A 16,832-nucleotide genomic window follows, 5' to 3' on the forward strand; every position below is an offset into this window, starting at 1 on the left:
ATACAAGTCTATTTATTCCAAAGGGAAACTCACTGAGATTTCCTTTCCCAAACCTCCCCCCACAGTTATTTTATCTCTCTCTCTCTCTCTGTATACAAATATATTTCAAAACCTGGCTTAAAACCATCTCAAAATGAGAAGGGGTTATGCTCAAAATTAATCTGTGACAGAGCTGGAAGAAGAATATATATAATATATACACATGTACACAGCGTTAGAAATATCTACAGAAAGTTTCAACAAATTAAATAAATCGTGGCAGCCGATGAAAGGAGAACAGAATTTCTGGCAGAAATATCCGAGAACGCCCAAAACAGTGAGAAAGGGACTATAATTAGTTGAAAGTAAAAGGGAAAAAGAAAAGCCTGAACTGATGGTAAGGACAGATGGTATGAAAAGCTGGTAAGGTTGCCAACCTCCAGGTGGTGGCTGGAAATATCCTGGAACTAGAACCGATTTCCGGGTGACAGGGATCAGTTTCCCTGTGGAAAAGGACTGTTTTGGAAAGGTGGACTCATCATGACATTACCCCACACTGAAGCCCCTCAGCTCCCCAACCTCTGCATTCTCCAGGATCCACCCTCTCCCAAATCTCCAGGAATTTTCCAACCCGTAGCCAGCAACCCTAAAAAGCGAGGGCCTTTCGTTTGGTTCGTCCGAAAGGCCAAAGCCATTCGGGTCAAGTTTTTTCGTTACAGCGTTTGGCTTAAGAGAAAGCAGTGCAAACCGATGGGCAGAAGGACGGCGGGGCAGCTGGCACGAAAAGGGGGAGCCTCTTGTCTCGTTCGTCCGAAGGGCCAGAACCTTTCGGCTCAAGGTTTTTCGTTCGCAGCGAGCGGCGCAAACGGACGGGAAGAAGGCGGGGCGGCAAAGCGGGGCCGTTCGTTTCGTCCGTCCGAAGAGAGCCCAGCCCGTTCGGCTCACGGCTTTTCGTTACAGTGTTTGCAAAGGCCGGCGGCGGCAGCGCTGGGGAAGGCAGTGCATTTGTCGGGGCAGGCGGGGAGCGCGGCGCCGGCGAAAGGGTAGACGCCGGCGGCGGCCTGCCCGAAGGGCGCCAGGCCGGCCGGGAGGGGGGCGCCGAGCGCCTGGCCCTGGTTGAGGTAGGCCACCAGGCGCCGCATCTCCTCGAGGGCCTGGGCCTGCATGAGGATGTAGTTCTTGGCCAGCAGCAGCGTGGCGATCTTGGAGAGCTTGCGCACCGACGGGCTGTGCGCGTAGGGGATGACGGAGCGCAGGCCGTCGAGCGCGTCGTTGAGGTCGTGCATGCGGCGCCGCTCGCGGGCGTTGATGCTGAGCCGCAGCGAGCGCTGCTCCTTGGGCTTCTTGGCGCCCAGCGGCCCGCTGGCCTTCAGCTTGCTCTCGCGGCCCGCGCCCGCCCCGCCCGTGCGGGCGCCCTCGAAGGCGGCCTCGTCCTCCTCGTCGCCGCTCTGCTCGCCGCTGCTCTCGGCCGCCTTGCCCAGCGGAGGGGCGCCCAGCTCCAGCCCGCCCGCCCCGCCGGGGTACGCGCGCGGCGCCTGGCCCGCCCCGAAGGCGAACGCCGTCTGGCTGTAGCTCTGCGCCAGCGCCAGGAACGAGTCGCCGCCGCCGCCGCCGCCCAGCGACTTCAGCTCGGCCATGCTGGCGCGCTCCGGTGCCTCCGCCGCCGCTCCGGCGAAGAGCTGTGCGCCCGGCGCCGCGCTCATCGGGGACCCCGCGGGACGGAGCTCCCTCGCAGCGGCGCCTGCAAGGTGGATCGGGGGCCGGGAGGGCGCCCCGAGCACGCCGGAGAGCCCCGTGCGCCCTCCCCGCGCAGCCGTGAGCTTTTGCGCACAGACGGCGAAGCGGTTCCGCCGGCTGCGAGTCTCCGGGCGCGATCCGGCGTCTTCCTCGAGGTGTCGGCTAAGCAACGCGGCGGTGCGCTCTCCCTTTCCTTTCTGCGCCCGCCTGGGCGCTGCTGTCTTCGCCGGCTTCCCTCTCCGGAAAAGACGCCTCGCCTCTTCTCTCGCCTCTCCGCGCGGCTTCCCTCCCGTTCCGCCTGCCTCGGGTCGGGGGTCCGGGCGGGCTCTGCGCGCCCCCTCGCCTTCCCGCCGGCGGGAGCAGGGCTGGCGCTGCAGGCGCGGCGGCGGCGGCGGCGGCGGCGGCGGCTTCCCTGGGCAGGCGGCTGGCACCGCGCGGCGCCCTGACCGGGGGCGGGATAGTAAGGCCAGCCCAAGCCGACCGTTATATTGCGGAGAGGGGCCCGCGGGGACTCCGGGACGCCCAATCAGAGGCAGCTCCTTAATTAACGGCGTGGCGAACAAGGTGTCCTCCGGCAGGGTTTGGGCGACGGTGGCTGGAGTGGCTCGGGAACCGAGGGCTTCCCTGCCATGCCCTTCGCTGCTGCTCCTCCTTCCCCCGGAGTTGTTATTGCAAGACGGCAAGACTTTGCCTGCTGCTCTCCAGCGCGAAAGTGCCTTCCCCCCTCTCTCTTCCTCTTTGCAATCTCGAAAAACACCTGCTTGTCACCCACAGCAAGAAGGGGAGAGAAGAAATGCTTGGGAAATCTGGATGCTGCTTCCCCTTCTCCATTTCTTAACCAGTACGACCAGCAAAAGCAAAATAACCAGGGGTGCCAACTTCCAGGTAGGGCCTGGAGACCTGCCAGACTCACAACTCATCTCCAGGCCATCAGGATTCGTTCCCGGGATAAAAAGACTGCTTTGGAGGGTGGACTCATTATACCCCGCTGAAGCCCCTCCCCTCCCCAAACTCCACCCTCTCCAGACTCCATCCCCCAAATCTCCAGGAATTTCCCAACTTGAAGTTAGCAATTTGAGCTTTGCCAGAACAAAAGTGCACAAAAGGCTGATTGAGGGATGACCTTGAACCACTCACACACTCTCAGGCAAATCTACCTCGCAGGGTTGCTGAGAGGATAAAAGATGAAGGAGAACGAGGCATGTGCTTTGCATCTTCATTGGGGGAAAAGGTGTGGTATAAATTAAGAAGAAGGGGTGCACCCAAGCAAAATGAATAAAAAAACAGCAAATGGAGCAAACGGAAGAATTTTTTAATAATAGTATAACCCCAATAATAATAATATAATAATAGTATAACTGACCTCAAGGTTAGTAAGGTTTTACAATGTTTATTCTTTAACTATCTAAATGAAACATGTTGTGATTATGAAATATGTAGTGTATGTTAATGTTAGTTCAGATATCTAAGTATGTATTTTGTATTGCACTTTGTACATGCTCTTTGTAATTGTCCAGTGTTTTAATAATATGTTTTATTGTTTTTAAGATGATGTACTAATTGTCAATTTATATTTTGTTTTAATTGATTTAATTGAATGTACGTTCTGTTTTAATTAATAGATCCCCCTGACAAAGCTGTGTGTGAAACACATAGGGGTTATATTGTTATTAAAGATCCTTCTGTTTGCACCATTTGCTGTTTTTTTCTGTGTGGTATAAACAAATAAGTAAGTTCCCTTACCACAGAATATTATCGCATGAACTTTTTACTTATGTATGAATTCCATTTGTTTGCCTGACACTGGTTTCCAGGCAAGGGACACAGATTATAAACTTATTCAGATGGAAATGTCCCATTGATATAAGTGGAACTTGAGACAGTTATTTAATATTTCTACATTGTAGATTGCATATTATAGGCTAATGTAAGTAAGATACAACAACAGCAGAGAAGTCCTATAGGGAGATGCAAGAGCAAGCCAAACAAATCTCCCAATAGATATTAAAGTATTTGTTTATAAATATACAGTACTTATATATACAGTGAGAAAGTGCTCTGTGCAGATAATAAATTTCAATAAATACAATAAATAATTCACATACAAAATTCGTCTATCCCATCCATACATTTACAGCATAATAGCTCATATTCAATGATAGTACTTGTCGATGGCAACAGTCCTTTATATGGTGAATAGATCGGTCAATCTACAATAAGAGAATCGTAGCTGTCTGGAAAGCTCCCAAGGTTTCTTCCTCCAATGATGGATATAAAGTGCATCCAATGTATGAATGAGAGTCACCACTAAATTGTTGCCCTTGAAAAAGCTCTTGGAGCGAAACAGTTGCGGCTAGCAGATTGTTGGGCAGAACCAGCCCCGACGGCGTCTCACACCTACACAGAAGGCATCCTAAAGAATGAACTGAAGACTGTGCTTGCATTTTGCACTTTATATTTTGAGGTTATGGTGGGAGCCTCCCAGATGGCTACACGATTCTCTTATTGTGGATTAACTGTTCTATTCACCATATAAAGGACTGTTGCCATCGACACGGATTGTACTATCATTGAATATGAGCTGTTATGCTGTAAATGTACGGGTGGGATAGATGAATTTTGTATGCGAATTAATTATTGTATTTCTTGATATTTATTATCTGCACGGAGCACTTTCTCACGGTATATATTAATGTAAATAAGAGACAAATCTTTGTCCCAATGAAAAATTAAACTGCAGAATGTAGGGAAGGGAACAGTGGTTAGAGATGGAGGAAAATGCAGAGGAATGAGGGGTAAATCGGAACTACCTTGAGCAAACCTGGTAGGGAGGAGTGCCTTCTCAGGAATGCACTCTCGAAGCCGTCTGCATGATGTTGGATGGTGGAGTATTTGGCCGTTTTCACACGTCTTTACCCTTGCGCAAAATCACACAAAACTCACCGAACAACAGCGGCTTCATGGTGCAATTTCTGACATCATTACGTCATGAAATGGAATCATCACAGGGAGCCCAAGCTCAAGGAAGTACGAAAAGGGGTATCAATTATATGCCTTACGTTTGTATGAAATTCAAAGGTTTTTATCAATTGAAGACCTTGATAGGAATGATTCAATATATCAAATATTTATGTACATGAGTCCCCAACAAAAATTACATGTGAAACTACCTATGTACAAGTCATAGTCCATTCACACATCAAGAATGCCAAGACACGGAGCCTATACATTCAATGCTCTCAATCAGTTTGGGAGCGCCATTTGTCCCCCAGTGTGTAGGGAAAACTCCGGCGTTAATTCCAGGCAGCTGGCAACGAGCTCCGCCGGCCTCATGTAATTCTGCTCGTTTTGAGGAGTCTTCTTCCGGCCAATATGTAATCTGCAATCAAAAGTAATCAAACCTCCGTCTCCAAATCCGTCAATATCAGTGGGGACTCCCTGTGTTTGATGCTTACTTAGGAAGTTTCCCTCTTTTGTGTTTATGAAACAGAATCATGACAGGGTGACGTCAGAAATTGCACCATGATGACGCCATTGTTCTATGAATTTTGCGTGATTTTGGGGAGTGTACTGTAACCACAGCTTAGAAAGCCTCAGTATCTGTGTAGTCAGAACTATGTGCTGTTCCTTTAACAATTGGTACTCATGGGAATTGTAGTCCCCCTCCAATATAGAAGTTTATTGTAGATTTCCTGTGAAGGTGTTAAAAGTTTATGGTCCTCTTCCTCCCTTTGTTTGGCATCTTACCCCCTCAAGCAAGGATGCAACAGCTATCATGAATTTACCGCTAGTCTACGAATAAATCTGGACCAATAAAGATGTATCTTGCTTCTGATTGAACCATGTCTCGTTCACTGGCTCTAACTGTAAGGATTCCTTTAAATCTGGGTTGAAAGAGGCTGCACGTTAGAGCTATCTGGAAGCCAGCATCTTTCCCAGCTGCTTCCAGAATAGAGAGGGTAAAGACGTGTGAAAACAGCCTTTCCTATGAGTGTTTTCTTTGTTGCTGAAGACAAGCTGTTTTTGCTTGTATATTTTAAAGATCTTTTTTCTGCTGAATTATGGAATTGTTGATTAGTGCTTTGATGCATGCAAGTCATTTTTGATATGTTCTGTTGAGTTTTAATATGCAGGAGTTTGCTAGCTTTTCAAATTCCTGTGGAAGTTTTTCAAGACATGAGGCCGTGGGTGCTGTTACTAGTTTGTGATGCAATTACATTGTGGGTACTTAAAAAAAAAGTTATTGTAACCTGCCTTGGGGATCTGAAAAGATAGGTTTGGATTAAGCAAGAATAATGCCGAAGAAGAGGATGAACATGAAGCCGCAGTTCCTTTAGCTTCAGTTCAGTTCATTTCAGTGTACTTTTGTTGTGTACTTAAAAGCTGAACGTCTCATTTAGTAGATGGTATCACGGTATCGTAATCACTCTCGTCCTGGATTTTCCTGTCTGGATGTAAGAACTCAATCGGATACTAAAACATCCTTACAGGACACTGGAAGCTCAACTTATCCAAGCCAAAGAATTGGCAGGGGTGCCACAACTAAAAAGACCCCGCTTCTTCTAGTGTTTCCCCCAGCTTCTGCTACAAATGGAAAGGTCAGCTGATGGACTTCTGACAAAGTTCTTAAGTCACAGGCAACAATATACTGAAGAAGGTCTTCCTTCTGCTTCCTGGTCCCAACCCAGTGGCTCTTGATGGACCTGTCAGCCTTTCATTTGTCTAATCCTCCCACTACCAATACCCCCCCCACCCCACCACCAATACTCCCATTTAAAAAAAACTCTTTAACGCAGAGGTGCTCTGAAATTGTTTTAAATTTGATCAGTGGAATTTGGTGCCGCTATGTTGATATTTCATCATTGTATTTTAACAGCGTAACTTGGATGTTTTTAGAATTGTATTGTCGAAGGCTTTCACGGCCGGAGAACACCTCTGAAGATGCCAGCCACAGCTGCTGGCGAAACGTCAGGAACTACAATGCCAAGACCACGGCAATACAGCCCGGAAAACCCCCAACAACCATCGTTTTTAGAATTGTTAACTATAATAACTATTTTATATATTTTAACCTTTATGTATTTTGTAATCCGCCCTGAGCCTGCTGGAAATGTGGGGAGGGTGGAATAAACATTGAAAATAAATAAATAAATAAAATAAATAAATAAATAAATAAATAAATAAATAAATAAAATCATTTCTTTTAAGCTCGAAGCCGCAGTGTTCTGCCCTAACTGGACTCTCTGAGTTGACTTCAAGGGGAGACCTATGGAGAATGCTTTAGAGTAGTCTAGTCTCAGTGTTACTGTGGCGTGGATCTAGGTGGCCAGGTCGGCTGTGTCAAGGTAGAGGGCCATCTGGGCTATCCTGAGTTGGGAGAAGGTCCTTTTTGCAGCTGCGTTAACTTGCTTCTCTAGAAGTAGTGCTGGACCCAATATAACACCTAGGCTCTTAACCAAGAATGCAAGGGTCAATTGAATCCCGTCAAAAGCAGGGAGCACGATTCGGTTTCGTTTTCTCAGCCATGCCGGACGCTCCTCTCGGCTGGTCCGGGAGGAAACGACCGGGCACCCTGACCGGGCGGCTGATCTGCAAGGATTAGCCCCCAGGACTCCCAGGGAGGGAGCCAGGGTCCGGGACGCGGCGGGAAGAACTCCCCGAAACCAATGCGGGGAGGGATTTGCCCGTTTGTCCCTATGGAGGCCGGCAGATGTGCGCGGCGCCTCGAGTGCCGCCGGGCAACGAGAAACGGCAAGTAAAAGAAACAGGCGGAAGCCTGTAAACAAGCGAATCCCTTCTGTTTTACAAGCGTTTGTGAAGGAGAGGTTGATCTGAAGAAGACTCGTTCTTCCCCTTCGTGGAGTTCCAGAATTTTGTTGGCGCCCCCCCCCCCCCAAAATGGCAGCAAAGAAGCAAAGTCCCGCTCTCGGTAAGTCAATCTCGGCCACCTTGCAGAAAGGGGAGTCGCTCGAAGAATTGGTGCGCAGGGCGGTGGTGGAAGCCATAAAACCCTTTGTTGACAAGCTGAACGAAACTGATCAAAGGGTGGGCTTAATTGAAAGCGAGGTGAAAACCATTAAGGCAGCAGCGGGGGGGGCAGAAAAGTCTGCTCTGGAAAGTGCGTCACTTGTGAAGGCTACAAAAAAGGAGCTGAAGTTGGTAGAGAACCAACTGATCGGGCTACAAGTGGAACGAACGCAGACAATTTTGCGTCTCCAAAACGTAAAAGAGGAGGAAAATGAGGATCTGTGGGATTTGGTCTCGGAATTACTGGCGACACCCGCGAGGACGACTAAAGAAGAGGTTAAAAGCGCCATTTTGGAGGTCCGTCGGGCTTCTTCAAAATATGCAACAAAGCGACAGTTGCCTCGTGAGATCATTATTGACTTTTCAACTAAAAAGATTCGGGACACCATCCTATATAACTCATACAATGCGGATTTGGACTTTATGGGTTTGAAAGTCAAGATTTTGAAGGACGTTCCATTTCTAGTCCGGAAACGGCGTTTTAAATATAAAAAGTTTGCAGCTCTTCTGAGGGACCATGGAATAAAGTACAAATGGTTATTCCCGGAAGGAATATGGTTCAGATATAAAGATCAGGCCTATAAGATATTATCAGAAGATCAACTAAAGGATTTTGAGAATAAAAACCCAGAACTCTGCTGCACCAAGAACGAAGAAAAGGAGGAGCCGGAGGGGGGGGGGGAGGAGGAGAGCATTGCAACAGCAGTTGCACAGAGAGAATTGCGTCCGGGACCCAGAAGGGGGAGGAAAGTTTAATCAGAATTTGAAATGTTTATTCTCTGTATGATTAACCACTCCATCATTATTCTATGGAGCTATTTTTGTATTATGACAGTATGAAGGGAAACATTGAAGTGTAGTGTTTAGTGTTTGTAGTTCATTCCCCCCCCTTTTTCTTTTTCCACTCCCCTTTGTCCCTTCCCTCTTCCCTTTCCTTGTGATAGTCTGGTGTAGTGTTTTGTAGTTATGAAAAATAAAAAAATTTATAAAAAAAAAAAAAAAAAAGCAGGGAGCACAATAGCCTTCAATATCTCTGCATTCCCAACCAGTGTCACTTCTGTCTTGTCTGGATTCAATTTTGGTTTGTTCGCCTTCAGCCATTGTAAGAGAGGCAGGTCTGTAATCTGGAGAGTTGGGTTTGATTCCCCACTCCTCCACCTGAAGCCAGCTGGGTGAACTTGGGTCAGTCACAGCTCTTCACAGCCCTTGGGTCACTCACAGCTGTGTGTCATCTGCATATTGATGACATCCAGTTCCATAGCTACAATGGTTTCTCCTAAAGGCTTTACATAGAGGTTGAACAACATGGGGAATAAGATTGTTTCCTGTGGAACCTTGCTAGATAATTCCCACCCTGAAGATAGCTGGTCTACAACAGCAACTCTTTGAGTTGGAGTTGGAAGCGTCCTTGTGGAACTTGTGGGCTCCATGATTCCTTGGGTGAGGATCCTTGTTTGGGTCATGGAGCCCCAGCTACTGGGCTGCATGATCCTATGGAGCTACCACCTTTTTAGTAGCTTTTTGGAAGGACTTGCTTCTAGTTCGGATGGCATAGAGAACATGAATACCTGCAGATTATGTTTGAATCATGCTGACGGGCAGTTGTATGGTGATGCAGGGCTACTCAGTGGTGGAGTGAATCCCTCATTAGCACAGCCAGGTTCAGGGACCCCCACTGAAGCACTGCCCCTTGCCTTCTTCTTACCACCCTATCAGTTGATCCTACAAAGCACTACACGGGCTGCAATTTGGAGTTGCATCTCCCCAACACTGGGGTATTAATTCTGACACCTCCTCTTCCTGTCTCATGACTCCTGTGACTTCCTGTCATATGATTACAGCTGTCACCTGGGTGTTAAAGATGGGTCTAGAAAGGTTAAAAACCACTGACTACTACCACTCACACTCAAGTGTTGGAAATACAGACTGGAACATCCACCAACGGCTGTCCAACGTGCTCATCTACCATCAGTGTGGAACAGTCTATCCACCCATCCTTCTAGCCTATCGGGCATTTTCAGTTTTATTTCTGTCCACTAAGGTGTTACTTGCCAAGACCTGAATAGCCCAGGATAGTCTGATCTCTTCATATCTCATGTGTGGGGCTGCCCTTGGAGACTGTTCGAAAGATACAATTGGTCCAGAATGCTGACTGGAGTGCGTCTTTTCCCAATTCAAGGTGCTATTACTGACTTTTAAAGCCCTATATGACTTCAGGCCAGCATACCTTAAGGACTTCCTTCTCCCATATGAACCTACCCATTCATTCCTGCTTCATCTAAGGCTAAATGAATGGCAACCCAAAAAAGGACTTCTCAGCTGTGGCACCAAAACTTTGGAACCCCCTCCCCAAGGTGACTTGTCTGCCCCCCTCTATTGCTGTCTTCTGCTAGCAGGTGAAAAGTTTTGTTTGGCATTCCCTGATGTTTGTGTTGTGTGTTTGTGTGTAGTGGTTAAGAGCACGGGGCTCTAATCTGGAGAGCCGGGTTTGATTCCCCACTCCTCCATTTGAAGCCAGCTGGGTGACCTTGGGTCAATCACAGCTCTCTCAGAGCTCTCTCAGCCCCACCCACCTCACAGGGTGTTTTGTTATGGGGATAATAATGGCATACTTTGTAAACCACTCTGAGTGGGAATTCAGTTGTCCTGAAGGGCAGTATATAAATTGAATGTTGTTGTTATTATTATTATTATTAATTGTTTTTATACTTTAAAAATATTGTTCTAAATCTTTAAAATGTTTTAGTGTTTGGCATCGTGGGGACCTTTTTTGGGTAGAAAGGCGGCATACCATCTTTAAAATAAATAAAGTATCTTGGAAGCTAAGCAGGGTCAGCCCTGGTTAGTACTTGGATGGGAGATTGCCAAGGAAGCCTCAAGTTTCTTCACAGAGGCAGACAATGGCGAACCACCTCTGAACGTCTCTTGCTTTGAAAACCCTGCAGAGTTGCTGTAAGTAGGCTGTGACTTGATGGCAAAAAAAGAAGAAGTTAGGTATCCCTTCTGGTTTTGTGTCATTTGCAAATTTGATCAGGATTTTTTCCAACCTTTTGTCCAGGTTCTTGGCACAAATGTTAGTGGCTCAAGGACGTCTCCTCAAAACCTCCCTCTTTGAGTACGGTTCTCAAACCAGCTGTGAATTCACCTGATGGCATTATCATCCGACCCACATTCAACTGCTTTATGGCCCAAGATATCATGGGGGACATTGTCAAATAATTTGCTGAAATCAGTGTGTATTATGCCCGAAGCATTCCCGCAAGAGTTAGTAACTTGTTTAAATAAAAGCATGATAAGATTACTCTGGCAGGATTTATTCTTGACAAATCCACCCTGGCTTCTAATCCCTATTGTTTTCGAGAGTTATTTGTTCGTGCTATTTATAACCTATCTTTCTCCAAAAATAGGATTCAAGACGCTTATAGACTGATGACCACTTTCTAATCCTTTCTAGTATGTTCTCTGGTATCAAATCCAGACTGGTGTGTAATTTCCTGGCTCCCCCCTTCCCCTTTGATTATTGGAGCAACCTGACTCCAGTCTCATGGCACCTTTCAGAATTTCTCCAAAGAGGATGGACTGAGGTTCTGAGAGTACACTGCCATTTTTCCATAGTACCATAGGATGCAATGCATTCAGCCCGGCAGAATTTATTTCATTTAACCTGACGATGGTTTGTCCATTTCCTTAGCTACAATCTTTTCCTTTTGCCGTTCATACTACCTTTTCTAGATCATTCAGAGTTCCCCTTTTGGGTGAAGACATGGGCAAATTGTAGTCGAGTAGTTCCCTTTTGCTTTGTCACCTGGTTAACATGTCACATCGTCATTGAGAAGCTGGGCTGCTGTTCTCATCCTTTCTCTCGTTTAACCTTCTTCTGAGCTTCAGCTTTCCTGACACTCTCACTCCAATCCAGGATACTCACCTTAGACATTCCTAGTCACCTGTCCCTTCTTCTATTTTCTATCCACTTCCTTTTGATTTCCAGTTTATCACTTAACTTTGTATGCTTCTTCAAATGTTTCGCTTTTAGAACTCTCACCCATCTTGGATATCGTTCTCATAGAGCAGAACCACAAGTGACAAAAGGCACAGATTGGACACTTGTCAGCTTCCCTCAAGTTTTGATGGGAAATGTAGGCATCCTGGTCTTGCAGCTTGGCTCTCCGACTGCTGTCCAATGGACTTTTCAACTGTCACTTGTCCAACATTCCGCCAAGCTGCCTACATTTCCCATCAAAACTTGAGGGAAGCAGACAAGTGTCCAATCTGTGCCTTTTGTCACTTGTGGTTCTGCTCATAGATTATCTTGCTAATGAATCCTAACTTGCATTAACATTTTACTATCTTTGAAGTACTCATTGAACTGTGTTCCCTTTTAGCACAAATTCTAACATCAGCCCTTTTTGCACGGGCAGTTTTTGCCGCTTTTGGTCCCATACCTATTCAGGTTTTCTTCCGAATCCTGGATGCTTAACTCCCCCTTCAGATTTCAATGCAGCTTTTCAAGTGTTCTCTTCTGGATTTTCTGCCTGTGGAATTTGGAAGAAAACCCGAAGAAGCATAGGTCGCTTTTAGACCCATACCTCTCTGGGTTTTCTTCCGAATTCCACAGGCAGAAACTTCAGAAGAGAAAAGCAGCAAAAATTGCCCGTGATATTACGTGGTCACTTTCCCCATGTTCCTGCAACAGGCATGTTATCAACGATGGGTCTTGAATTACATGGGTAATTCAAGTGTATTTTGTAATTCGAGTGTATTTGAATGTAATTCGAGTATATTTTGTCTCATTTGGTTTGACCCCAAGTCTTCCCTATTAACTGGGGTCAAGTATCCCCTCTTTCTGAAACAAGGAAGTTGTCAACAAGGCATGCCTGGAATTTATTGGAGTTGGTTTCCCAATGCTATCAGAATACTCTTGAGTCTTGGCTGACTCTTTCCCCTTGCTTCTCTTTTTACCGAATGCCTCACAGCATTAGCAATTCATCTGAAGATAGTGAGAGGTGGGGATATTCTGGAATGCCGTGAGTTACAACAGGAGATGGCCTCGAAAGTGTCTGCATGTTGTGGCTTTGATTCCACAGTACTCGCTTTTTTGCCTCCCAAATATACCCCTCTTAGTATGCAAAGAGGTAACAAGAGGTGTCAAGAAAGGTGTCAAGTGTAACAACACTTTGTAGACTATCGAGCCTGTTAATCTTTTGGAAATTTTGAAGAAATGTATTTACATATTTGTAGAAGGAATTTGATATATCAAAAGACTTTTAATGGTTTGTTTGTAAGAAGGTAGCATGCATGGGCAGAAATGTCTGCTGTGCTGGACCCTCTCCTGGGTTTCGTGGTCTATAGAATACACCAACCATGATACTGTTTTGGTTGCTTTCTCTATTTATTTTTTTATCCACAGGGCTACCATCTTGGATTTCTGTGTAGATGTACATCTTTTTAACATATAACTCTATTCCCCCTTCCTCTTTTTCTACTTTATCTCTTCTTTCTTGAACAGATACACCCTTCCCTTGCTACACTGCGATCATGGGAGTTGTCCCACCAGATATCACCTCCTGGATAGGATTGGTCTGTTTGGTTTCAATTCAAGTTGGAGAAGAGACTAAGCGTATGTGACTGCCTTTGTTCTCGTTCAATTCTTCTGGAAGTGAGCATCCACAGGTAGCAGCCAGGATCATCTTGATTTGGGGGAAGCTCTCTGATGGTTGTTGGCTGTTGGAGAGAAGCTTCCGAAGCGAGAGTGTTGTCTCCTTCCATTTATCTCATGTGTTTTGTGTGAGTCCTGGTTTTCACAGAGATCAAAATTGAAAGAGACGGTTGCGGAGTGGGTTGGCTTCAATGTGTTTGACAGCTTTGCCTTATTTGGAAAAGTTTGAAGTTCATGATGAGAATGCAAGGTGGGATCCAAAGGTTCCATTTCCCAAGTGGTGGAGCCTACCACCCGTGCAAGGAAGCTTGCTCTGACGGAAGTGGAATGTCCTTGTCTAGTGGAAGGCTCTGCTGTTAGTGGAATGCAACCTTGGGATGAAGACTGTAGAGTCCAAGATTTATCAATTTGAAGATCTAAATTTTTTTTTAGAACAATTCCTTGCTGCCAAGATGATGATTGACACACCAGCACACACCAGCACACCATGACTAGGTGTGTCTGTTGTAGGAGAATCACAGAAGAACAGATGGTTGGCCTTCTACTGAAGTGCAGAACTGCTGCATGTTCGGTGCTGCTAGTGTTTGAAGAAGGGAGCTCTGACTCTCGAAAGCTTACACTCTGAAAATCTTGTTGATCTCTAAGGACTCAAATCCTGCTGTGCTGCTGCAGACCTCCTTTGCTTCTGCGTATTTAAGAGCAAGTGTGCGGCTTCCGGTTGAATTCCGAATCAGGTTCAAAGTGTTGGTTCTTACCTTTAAAGCCCTGAGTGGGTTGGGACCGGCATATCTTCGGGACCGCCTCTCCCTGTACGTTCCCCGGAGATCGCTTCGATCAGCGAATAAATATTTAATTGTGGTCCCCGGCCCTAAGGAAGCCCTCCTCACTTCAACTAGGGCCAGGGCTTTTTCAGTCCTGGCCCCAGCCTGGTGGAACGCTCTGTCAATGGAAACCCGGGCCCAGCGGGACATATTATCGTTCCGCCAGGCCTGTAAGACAGAGCTGTTCCGCCAGGCGTTCGGTGATTGAAGGGGGCGGTGCCATGTCGGCCTCCCACCTTTGGGGTGGGGGAGGGTTCTCCCCACCACTGCACCTTGTTAATTTGTTTTATTATTTGTATATTGATTTTAATTTTTGTTTTTATTGATTTTAACTGTTCACCGCCCAGAGCCCCTGGGGATGGGCAGTATATAAATTGAAAAAATAAATAAATAAATAAAATAACCTGGAGGAAAATTCTTTTCTGGCTTGCAATATGGCAAGTTGATCTTGAATGTGAGGAAAACACATTCAGCAAGAACCACGGGTTTGGAGAAGCAATGGCCATTTCTGAATGCTACCATCAGAAGCTCAGCTTTGTTTTTTTTTTTTTATAAATTTTTTTATTTTTCATAACTACAAAACACTACACCAGACTATCACAAGGAAAGGGGAGAGGGAAGGGACAAAGGGGGGTGGAAAAAGAAAAAGGGGAGGGAATGAACTACAAACACTAAACACTACACTTCAATGTTTCCCTTCATACTGTCATAATACAAAAATAGCTCCATAGAATAATGATGGAGTGGTTAATCATACAGAAAATAAACATTTCAAATTCTGATTAAACTTTCCTCCCCCTTCTAGGTCCCGGACGCAATTCTCTCTGTGCAACTGCTGTTGCGATGCTCTCCTCCCCCCCCCTCCGGCTCCTCCTTTTCTTCGTTCTTGGTGCAGCAGAGTTCTGGGTTTTTATTCTCAAAATCCTTTAGTTGATCTTCTGATAATATCTTATAGGCCTGATCTTTATATCTGAACCATATTCCTTCCGGGAATAACCATTTGTACTTTATTCCATGGTCCCTCAGAAGAGCTGCAAACTTTTTATATTTAAAACGCCGTTTCCGGACTAGAAATGGAACGTCCTTCAAAATCTTGACTTTCAAACCCATAAAGTCCAAATCCACATTGTATGAGTTATATAGGATGGTGTCCCGAATCTTTTTAGTTGAAAAGTCAATAATGATCTCACGAGGCAACTGTCACTTTGTTGCATATTTTGAAGAAGCCCGACGGACCTCCAAAATGGCGCTTTTAACCTCTTCTTTAGTCGTCCTCGCGGGTGTCGCCAGTAGTTCCGAGACCAAATCCCACAGATCCTCATTTTCCTCCTCTTTCACGTTTTGGAGACGCAAAATTGTCTGCGTTCGTTCCAACTGTAGCCCGATCAGTTGGTTCTCCACCAACTTCAGCTCCTTTTTTGTAGCCTTCACAAGTGACGCACTTTCCAGAGCAGACTTTTCTGCCCCCCCCCCCGCTGCTGCCTTAATGGTTTTCACCTCGCTTTCAATTAAGCCCACCCTTTGATCAGTTTCGTTCAGCTTGTCAACAAAGGGTTTTATGGCTTCCACCACCGCCCTGCGCACCAACTCTTCGAGCGACTCCCCTTTCTGCAAGGTGGCCGAGATTGACTTACCGAGAGCGGGACTTTGCTTCTTTGCTGCCATTTGGGGGGGGGGGGGGCGCCAACAAAATTCTGGAACTCCACGAAGGGGAAGAGCGAGTCTTCTTCAGATCAACCTCTCCTTCACAAACGCTTGTAGAACAGAAGGGATTCGCTTGTTTACAGGCTTCCGCCAGTTTCTTTTACTTGCCGTTTCTCGTTGCCCGGCAGCACTCAAGGCGCCGCGCACATCTGCCGGCCTCCATAGGGACAAACGGGCAATTCCCCCCCCCGCATTGATTTCGGGGAGTTCTTCCCGCCGCGTCCCGGACCCTGGCTCCCTCCCTGGGAGTCCTGGGGGCTAATCCTTGCGGATCAGCCGCCCGGTCAGGGTGCCCGGTCGTTTCCTCCCGGACCAGCCGAGAGGAGCGTCCGGCATGGCTGAGAAAACGAAACCGAATCCAGAAGCTCAGCTTTGTTCTTGGAATAACCATTTTACTAAAAGCGATGGTAACGTAACTCTGTTAAAGGGAGTAAGATTGTAGTCTCTTTCACTGTTTGTAGTATGTATCAGCTTGGTACTGTTACCTTGCCTTCTGCTTTTGCAATCCATTGTTTATGGTATGTCATGTTTTTAATGTGTCTTTGTCATATTTTTATTTATTGGAGTCAGTGTGTTGTAGAGCAGGGGTCTCCTTTCTTTTTGAGCCTCTGGGCAGATTTGGAATTCTGATACAGGGTGGAGGGAGCAACTGCAAAATAGCTGCAACAGGAGGCAGAACCAGCCACAAAATGGCTGCCAAAGGATGCAGAGCCACCCACAAAATGGCTGCCAAAGGATGCAGAGCCACTCACAAAACGGCTGCCAAAGGGAGCAGAGCTGGCCACAAAATTCTGCCAAAGGAGGCAAAACGAGCCACAAAATGGCTGCCCAAGGAGGTAGAACCACCCACAGCAACTCAGGGACTGAGGTCATGTATAAGTCTTAGCAATAACTCTTCAGCGTTTCAG

General features: G+C 46.5%; 1 protein-coding gene across 1 annotated transcript; it reads right to left on the reverse strand.

Annotated features, from left to right (window-relative positions):
- Positions 1-920: 920 nt before the first annotated feature.
- On the reverse strand, positions 921-1,682 carry BHLHE23 (basic helix-loop-helix family member e23). The gene has a single exon (XM_054981928.1). It carries the CDS (start codon positions 1,680-1,682, stop codon positions 921-923), a length of 762 nt encoding a protein of 253 aa, XP_054837903.1.
- Positions 1,683-16,832: the final 15,150 nt, after the last annotated feature.

Source organism: Eublepharis macularius, chromosome 5 (genome assembly GCF_028583425.1).
Source record: "Eublepharis macularius isolate TG4126 chromosome 5, MPM_Emac_v1.0, whole genome shotgun sequence".
In the NCBI taxonomy this organism is placed as follows: domain Eukaryota; kingdom Metazoa; phylum Chordata; class Lepidosauria; order Squamata; family Eublepharidae; genus Eublepharis; species Eublepharis macularius.